This window comes from Papaver somniferum, chromosome 10, assembly GCF_003573695.1.
Source record: "Papaver somniferum cultivar HN1 chromosome 10, ASM357369v1, whole genome shotgun sequence".
Lineage (NCBI taxonomy): Eukaryota > Viridiplantae > Streptophyta > Magnoliopsida > Ranunculales > Papaveraceae > Papaver > Papaver somniferum.
This window is the reverse complement of record NC_039367.1, coordinates 4,844,915-4,854,847: the sequence shown is the minus strand read 5'-3', so window position 1 is coordinate 4,854,847 and position 9,933 is coordinate 4,844,915. Positions and strand designations below refer to the sequence as shown.

The 9,933-nt window shown below is 35.9% G+C and overlaps 1 protein-coding gene across 1 annotated transcript; it reads left to right on the top strand.

The window, feature by feature from the left end:
- Positions 1-2,307: 2,307 nt before the first annotated feature.
- LOC113319044 (probable prefoldin subunit 3) lies at positions 2,308-6,955 on the top strand. The gene is made up of 6 exons (XM_026567344.1): positions 2,308-2,545; positions 3,854-3,911; positions 4,255-4,326; positions 5,650-5,769; positions 6,489-6,590; positions 6,668-6,955. Exons 1-6 carry the CDS (start codon positions 2,403-2,405, stop codon positions 6,749-6,751), a joined length of 579 nt encoding a protein of 192 aa, XP_026423129.1. The 5' UTR covers positions 2,308-2,402; the 3' UTR covers positions 6,752-6,955.
- Positions 6,956-9,933: the final 2,978 nt, after the last annotated feature.

The following is a 9,933-nucleotide window of genomic DNA, read 5'->3' as shown; positions in this document are numbered from 1 at the left end:
ACAACTCCAGTCCTAAAATAGATAAAACATATAGAAATAAAATAGATAGATAACCGAGATCAGATATGAAAGCCGATCTATGTGGAGTTTTTGGAGCTGACGTTGTCGCTGTTATTTGGTTAAAAATCCTAACTGAAATTGAATATGTGACTTGATCTCTTCTCACCAAAAATGAAGAAAACAAATAAGCACAAACAAATCGCCAAAACAAATCGGAAAAGGCAAAAAGCCAAACTGATTTGCCCCAAAAAGAAAAATAAAAACAAACTAAAGCTAGCAGAGATCGAATTACAAGAATGGATGATACAAGGTGAGAAAGGGTTTGGGTGTGATTAGTTATGCTCAAATCTGCTCTTCAGGCAGGGAGACGCTCAAGATATTAGAGTTACATTGAAACTTTTTAAGGGAAGAATGAGGAGAGCAGAGAACACAATTATTTTAACCAATTTTAGACACCTTTGTCACCACATACTAATTAGGATCATCACTATGTATGCCAACGTACCATAAAAAGAAATGCTGACGGTCTTGGGTAATAGACAACCATTGATACGAATTAGAGTTGGGGAGGTTTAAATCTGTCCGTCCGTATATGACATATAATTTTGGAGACATAATTACGTTCATCCATTACTAGCGTTTAGTGATTTTATATGAATCTGTTTCCTAACTATACGAACAATAAAAAAAGATATTGTTTTCCTAATTTAATTAAAATGTTTTCCTTTGCTAGCTAACCCTAAGCACGGCTATAAGCTTGGGCCTGGTTGAATGTAATTACTATTACCTATGCTCAACCGACATTAATTGGGGTTTAAGGTCCAAACAAACAAAACGTGCACAGTTAATAGCATTGGCTCAGTTAAATTTTTGGAGTTGGAGAGTATATTTGTGCTGTCGTTACTCGTTTACCAAGAAAAAACAAGTACCAAATTTAGCTGGGTAAGCATTGAATTGAGTATTCAAATTAAATACTGTTCATGGAAATTTTTGGTGAATATCTATTTTTTTGAAGCCAAATTAAGGTAAATTTTAATCTGTCCCATCTTCTTCTTCGTTTCTTTGTCGGCAAAATGCGATCCTCATACAAACTTAACCAATAGAACGCAATTTTTTTGACAGTTCTAATCTAATTGGAACTTTAAACCTCCCCTAATATGAGTCCACGGTCGGGGCTGTAAGTCCCGACTAATTTGACACGACCCTAAAATACTAGGGTCGCAAGCCCCAACTAATGTATAGGCTCAATTTTGACAGTTCTAATCAAATTAAATTAGATTTGTTAATGACTAAAATTTTATAGGAGAATTCTAACCAGTCGACCAAAGGGAAATGCTTAAGTGGTCACGGCCGGGCAGTAAGTCCCGGCGAATTTGATACGGTCGTAAAACACTATGGGAACTGCTTAAAAGGCCACCGGGCTAATTTGACACTACCGTAAAGCACCAAGGATATGAGGTTACGGTCGGGGATGTAAACCCCGAATAATTTGATACAACCCTAAAACATTAGGATCGCAGGCCCCAACTAACTTATAGGTTCGATTTTGAGAGTTCTAATATAATTAGTTTTGTTAATGACTAAAATTTTATAGGAAAATACTGACCACCCGACAAAAAGAAGATGCTTAAGAGGTCACGGTCGGGGATGTAAGTCCCGACTAATTTGACACGACCGTAAAACACTAGGGGAAATGCTTAAGATGCCACGGCCGTGGCTGTAAACCCCGGCTAATTTGACACGACCGTAAAACACTAAGGTCGTGGACGACAACTAATTAAGTTATAGGCTCGATGTTTGACAGTACTAATCAGTTTTGTTAATGACTAAAGTTTTATGGGAGAATACTGACCAGCCGACCACACAACCAAAAGAAAACTCGAAAAAGGTTGAGCCCGGAAATAGGCCGAGGTGATACCTAGTATATATATATACTCCCTCCGTTTCTAAAAATAGGCTTGTTATTTTTTAGGGTATGTCAAAAAATAGACTTGTTTCCATATGTGAAAAGTCAAATGTTATGATTTTACTAGTATACCTATAGAGGGACCACTTCTCTCTCCCCCTTTTCTCTCTTAATATTAAAGGGGGACTTCTCTCTCCCATTTCTCTTATATTAAATGAATGGGAACAAAGATAGATTAGGAAAAAACATTAAAAAGTGGCTACACTGATTGATTTTTCTAATTTTTGTGAAAACCAAACAAAGTTTTTTTTTTTTTTGGAAGCGGAGAGAGTATGTATTATCATAGTGCTTGAAAAAAAATAATCATAGTGCTTCGCCTAATTAACCAAGAGAGTCGAGGCCCAAATTACGGCCACATAGTTCAAGGTCATCAAATCAGACCTTACTTTCGTCTCTCAGTGCTCTCACTTTCCTGCTCTTTAAAGCTTCTTCTCTAATGGCTTCGTCTTCTTCACCTTCATCATCAGAGGTATCTGAAAGAAGGGGTATTCCTGGAGCTTCATTTGTATCTGATGTTCAAACTTATTTAACACAATCAGGTCTTGATGTCACTTCTTCCTTAGCATTTCTTCAAGAAAGGTTAGATCCTTTTTCATTCTGTTTTTTTTTCATGTCTTGATTTAGGCATTTAGTACTTATTATTGTATGGCTTTATTACAAAATTGATTGCAATATAGGTTATATAGAGGTTTCGAGAATGCGTTTTGCATAGGGTTTTAGAGTAATAAACATGATTCAGAGATTTTATAGAACGTTTGGTCGATAGAAAACCAAGTACTGTACTGTATTGAGCTTATTCAGAATGAGTCCATTAATTTCTTCATCAGATATGTGCCTTCTAAATATGTGATGTTAATTAAAAGCAGTGAAGTTTGTTAGTTCAGCTCAAGATCCTTCTCAGTTCGTGTATGTACTGTTCTTTGTACTGCTGTATGCCATTCCAAATGCATGTTTTGGCACTGTAGATCACTTGTAGACCTAGACTGAAGTGATACTAGTTGAAATCAGTGAAGTCAGGTTGTGGTATTTCGGCTCAAGTGGCTTTTTTGTTTGGATGTAATGTTATTACATGTATGTACTGCTTTCTATCCTTCTAAATATGTATACTTATTTAGCTCCATGCCATGGATCACTTACTTATTCACCTGGATTTTAGGCTTTGATTGACACTTTGACACCCTAGTTCCCTGTATGCATATCGCGGGGAGTACTGCTGAGTCTTTCAGTGATTTGATAAATAACGTGAGAAGTATAAGCTAAATTAGATAATAGTAGTGTAGAAGTCTACAGATTACAACACCTTTTCTAACGAAAGATATATCTGCAGACGGGATTTAATGTGGATATACAAGTCATGATGCCACCTAAGAATACTTTTGTGAGACTATATTAATATTTTTCTGTGTAACAATAACATGAATACGGCTGTCGTTGTCTGATACTGGTATGGAGCACTGAATTATGAAAAGTAACAATGGCATGGGTAGGATTTTCTGTGTCTCAATGTACCCAGCACAGCTACATAAAAACACACAAGAGTCAGGGTTAATGTTAAGAACATTTTGTTGCCTATAGGAAAAAAAAAACGTCTATATCCAGGCAGGCCTACATTGAAGTAAGACTGTAGAAGACAGTCATGTGTCTTCTCATTCTATGTCTTTTCTTCCTTCTGCCATTTTCTCAAGCATTATAGAATGCAAATATAATAAACTTTAGCAGCTAGCAGAACTGTAGCCCTGTCTACTCAAAACAAGGTGTTATTGCTACTCGGATTGTTGTCGCTACTCACTCAGCATTGGTTTTGAGGGAGCATGATTTCTATCATATGAAAATTATGCTATATTTGGTCAGCTTTCTTACTTGTGTGTTTGTACTAGTCCTCTGCAGGCTTCAACAGTACAAGGTGGTTGAGATGAAACTTCTCGCTCAGCAGCGGGGACTTCAGGTGCTTAACTTACCTTCAATTGTCCCGGATCTCTTATTGGCTAGAATTAGTATTTGTAACTAACAACTCAACTACTGAATTGCTGCAGAATACGTGTAGACACTTTTAGTTCACAAAGCCCATTGGCTGATTAAAACGTGAAATGTGATTCGTCTAATCTGAACCGTCATTTTATTTGACCTAAAAACACATTAAAGGTCTGCTTGTCTGATAATTTTGATGTGTCTTTTGTCTCGGCACCTTAACTAGAGAAGACTTTAAAGTAATTTTACTGCTTCTTGCTGTTTTTATGAATTAAACTGGCTTGCCTGTATAACTGATCATCTTTCTTTTTGATAACCAGGCAAAAATTCCTGACATTGAGAAGTGTTTAGATATAGTTGCTACTTTGCAAGCTAAGAAGGGTACTGGTGAGGTTCGTTATTCATATTTCTGTGCATGCATTTGATACGCTCTTGTTCTATTTCATAAACTTTAAATTTAAGGTACATCTTCTTGATTAATGACATTTTTTTTACACATGTTGCATAGATACAAACATTTTTAACAATAACAACTACATGTATAGAAATTCAAGCACACGCTATCCTGGATGAAGTTTCGACTTCCTTATGTTTATTTGGTTGTCACAATTTCAGCTTGTCTATATTTACTTCGTATCTCTATGTCCGTAGAGATTCAATAAAACTGGGACATCAGCATATAATTTTTTTTTTAAAGTAGAGGTGGTTCTGTTTCATTTCTTTTCTTAGTCTACATTTTATGTGCATTCAGATTAGACATAGCAAAACAAGTGTGACTGTAAATGCTTGACCGCAGGCTTATCCAGCCTTTATTTTGATCAAGCAGGGTTTTTTGAGTATTCTTAAACGAGCCCAGTCGTCTTGGTTTCTTAATCCTTTGTATCCTGTTTTATATTATCTTCTCGATCATCCCTAACGGCAATGGGTAAATTATGAGTTCCAAACCAACTCCTTTACGTCTTAAGTGTGAGGCTTGGGCTCATACTGTAATCTTGTTTTAGTCCTGGCTCATCCCAGCTTCGCCAGTTTCCAAAAATATGTTTCTGATGAACAACTACGAATAATGATGATGAACTATGCCAAAAATTCAAGTGACCCATTTCTTTTGCGTCGTCTAAGTTGGTTCTGTGACTTTTGACTTTTTCATTTATAAGCACCCACCACATGCTGGCAGCTTAGAGCATTTCCTCAGAAGTTAAATTCTTTGCAGCTGTGTCAGTGATTTGATAAATACTTTTGTGCCTTCTTTTATGAACACTCCTGGCCATCTGTTACCAAAAAGACAGTTATCAGTGCTGCCTTCTTTTATGAACTTCCTAACTGGATATGATCAGTTGTTATTTGTGTAATGGATTACCAGGGTACCCTTATCCTTCTACTGGATGATCAACATAAAGAACTTTTGTTTTTATTTTAAATTTGAAATCTTCATGAACAACTTGAGTTTATTGATATAAATGCTTCCCGGTTTTGATCATGTGGAGCCACCAGGCCCACCACCATCTGCCTTTTCAGAACTGAATATTCTGTCTTGCTCTAGTTTGGGTTTGGCTCTGATACGTCTTACCTGCTGTTGGTGGTTCATTTGGGAGTCCAACTTAGTATGCTGTGCTTGGTGCTTCTATTGAAAGTCAAGGCGCCCCCCTGCTTCATTGATACTTTTTTCTTCGCATTGTTGGCTCATAACCACTTTTCCTCAATTCTACTGGTTGCAGGAATTAATAGCCGATTTTGAAGTTTCGGAAGGCATATATTCACGGGCCCGCATCGAGGAGTCAGACTCCGTATGTCTGTGGCTGGGAGCAAATGTCATGCTGGAATACACAAGTGAAGAGGTCCGTTATTGAGAATTGCATATCAACAACAGTGCTTCTTTTCTTCTTTCTAGTATTACTGCAGTACTAGTATACGGGATAAAAAAAATGAATCTGTTCTTTTTGACGAAATGTTCTGGACCCTTAGACACGTAAATGTTAGCATGTCCTCGAAGGAAACATTCTCACTAGAACTTGGGCCCTGGTTTGTATTTTATGAAAAGCAGTTAAATAGAAATGTTAGTGCCCTGGTTAGGGATCATCCGTGAATCTTGTATAAATTGTCAAAGAGTTAGTTAGCTATGCAAATTTCTGTGCAACACAATCATTGTTGGGTGGAAGAGAAGGAGAACTGTTGATTCACATTCCTCAGGTCTTCAGCTAGATAATCTCTACTCTCTTTATTGTTGGGTGGAAGAGAAGGAGAACTGTTGAAAACAAGGGAATATTAGTGTTTTGTTTAGGCAATGGTTACTGAGATCAAGGTAAAAATACGTTTCTGGTCCTGGGTAACAGTTACAGTTGGCTTAGTAAAAAACCACATAAGGGAACACCCCACATAATTTTGTTAATCAATATCATTCTTTCATCCTTTAATTCACTGAATATCGTGAACTTCGCAACACTTATCATATCAGTATTGAGCTTACAATCACCTATCTTATGGCAGAATTATTGTCCACTGAGTATCGTTTTCAATGAAAATCACTGAGTACTAACTTCTTGGTAACTTTTGACAGGCCAGTGCTCTTCTACAAAAGAATCTTGATAATGCTAAAGCAAGCTTAGAGGTCCTTATTGCTGATCTACAATTCTTAAGGGACCAAGTGACGATAACACAGGTATATCTTTCAATTCCAACTTTCTTTATCCTATTTTATTGGAACTTTTTGTTAATACTCAATTGCTGCTGTACCAGGTCACTATCGCTCGGGTGTACAACTGGGATGTTCACCAGCGCAGAAGTAAGCAAGTTTCTGCAACTTCTGTGAAAGACTCGTGAAGGCTTTCTATATCGCATGGCCTTTTCCTAGTTACCCTAGTCAGAGTATGTTGTTCAGTTTGCACGTTTTATCTTTTTTTTTTTCCTTCTAGGGGGTGGGGCAGTTAGGAACTTATGATAGTTTCCCATGGAAATGCATATTTGATTCCGGAATAGTTTTGATGTAATTTTGTTATTAGTTTTTGCGCTCTCAGTGTTGTTGATTTTCTTGTCAGTGATAAGTTATGATGTGTCCTAATTTTGGTGAAATCATAATAATACAAAACAACATAGGTTTTAGAGCCTTGGACAGTCGTATAACATTTCGAGAGACAAACATGTGATCCGACAATCCCAGTCTCATCCTAGCAAAAGACATCTAGTGGTTGTGGTATTTGTAACCCCCCTCTAGCCCTCTTAATTACTTCCTCTTTAAATAAACGTTACAACCATTAAATGGTAGCATTATAGATAAAAAAAAATTAAAATATAAATGCTACAATAACTTTTAACCATGTCTTCAAAAAAGAAAGGGTGTCAATCTTCAACAATCTGCAAAACACAAACAATATATTCTGTTTAAAAATAATAGGAATAATTTTTATTCTACGTCCATAAAAAGCAAATGCCGATGAAAATTCAGCATAATGGTCTGAATACTACACAAAACAGTATCAAAGACCACCAATCTTTGGGGATCAATTAAAAAAATTATTATTTTAGGACAAAATAAAATAATTTACCTGACATTTTATCACAAATTATTATTTTAATCAAAGTGTACCGAATTCATAATTATTTGGATAATAAATATCTTAAATTTTCATAACTACAAGTTCTCATGGGTTAAAATAAAACTTATCATAGTTTGTAGTATTTATATATTTAAATTATTATGACGAAAAATTATTTTGACTCATGCCGTGCCGTTACGGCACGGGTTATTTCTAGTACAGTACAGAAGACAAAAAAGGCTAGTTGAAGGAAATCAAAGGAAAACAACCAGCGATTCTCGCAATAATAGGTATGCATAAATCTTTGAACAATGAGCAAAAAAACCTTGTTTTTTTTTCTAACCGTCGTTTGTGGTCCATATTACTCATTGAACAAATGGAACAATCAAGTAAGGTGAGAAAAGTTACGTGGAGTGCAATATCCTGGTAGTTGTAATATGTAAAACCCCCCCAAAAAAATTACAATCGAATAAGCCAACCTTAATCAACCTTCAAAATAAAAACAACATTAGAGTTGCCATATGTAAAACCCAAAGAATAAAGAACTTTAGAAAAATGGAACAATCGAGTAAGGTGAGGAAAGTTATATGGAGTGCAATACCTTGGGAGTTGTAATATGTAAAGCCAAAAAAAAGGCAATCGAATAAGCCAACTTTAATCAACCTGCAGAAAAAAAAAAAAATAACATTAGAGTTGCCATGTGTAAAACCCAAAGAACAAAGAACTTTAGAAACATATATGCTTAGAAAGGAAACACTGCAGAAATCTCTTTGGGAATAAATATATGTTTGCAGATATTTCGAGGAAACTTTGCAGCTAGAAAGAGGAAGAATGGATGATCTTCAAAAACATTTTTTTTAAAACTTTTACATTTTTTGAAACCAATTTCTCATTCTGATTGATAAAGATTATTTTGTTGGAATAATATAAGAATAAGAATAGTTTTACAAAGGAAGAGAGACCGAAAATGAAACGTTATTAAAAGATATGAAATCTACTCATAAAAAATGGAGCTAATACTTAGGGCATGCACGGCTAAATAAGGATTAAATCTCACCATTTGAAATACTTACCTAATTTTATGTGGGCATGCACGGCTAAAGTTATATTTTTTTTGAAATACTTACCTAATCGGATAGTATATGGGCATACACGGCTAAGATCTAGGATTAAATATCACCATTTCATCTCGGCAAAGGATACAGATTTAAGAATTAAAACTTATCGTGCATGCCTGAAATACTTACCACATAATAGGTAGAATTAAAACTTAAGAATTAAATCTTATCGTTTCTCTCCTAATTATCCTCCCACCATCATGAATACCATGCAATGAAACGGCTGTTCCTAATTATTCATCTATAATAGGTAGAAAAAAAAACGCCCAATAAATTAAAAGGTACACTTATTACAATTGTTCAATGAGTGTGTATATAAATACATGAATGTATTTCTTCAACCACACTCATTCACACATTTCCCATTCATTCACTCATTCTCCACTTTTTTTTTGGTGAATTTTTTAGCTTAAGAGTATCAACATGTCAAACATGATTAGTTGACAGCCCCAAGAAAAGCGTTACCCGTAACGTGTCTGCTTCCTTTTCGAGAATGCATGATTGTGATTGAAACAAACCTTAGGAGCTCAAGTTTCGTATATATTTAAATGTCTAAAGTTTTCATATCGACGACTTCTTACGAGTCGGCTTCAGTCTTATGATGATGTGTGGTAATTATTAAAATTAATGTCATAAAAAATTGTACCTTCTCATGCCGTGACTTTACGGCACGGGTTATTTCTAGTAATTAAGACATGCTTGCTACTAACCACACAAACTTATACCGAGAAACACACCAGAGACCGACTTTATTGTTGCATATGTCTGTTCAACTATCCCTTTTATAAAGGGTCTAATCACAACTATCCTCTCGCCACATTTTTGAACCTCTACTAATTGGCGTGCAAGGAAAAAGGGTGGATGACGAAATGTCAAACACCTTCCGGAAGATTAGCTCCAATAAAATCATCCCTAACCCCTACGTCAAACCACATCATGCAAGCACAACTTTTACCTGTCAATGTGAATAAGAAAATAGATCGCATCACCCGAAACTTTTTTTGGGGACATGACTCCTCAGTCAAAAAACTTCATCCACTCGGTTATGATAAGCTAACTAAACCCAAATCAGAAGGAGGTCTAGGAATTCGAAGAAGTAGCGATCATAATAAAGCGCTAATCATGAAACGAGTCTGGAACATCCATGAGAAACCAGATTCAGTATATGCTAGCCTTTGCAACGAAAAATATCTGAAGCAACAACCTATCCTTTTAGGAAGTCCAGCGACCCCATCTTCAATCAGTCCCCAGTGGAGGCAACTAGCATCCCTCATTCCCACAATCAAATAACATCTTTTCTATAAAATCGGAGACGTCTTAACAACCTCTATTCAAGAAAACTGGATCCCGC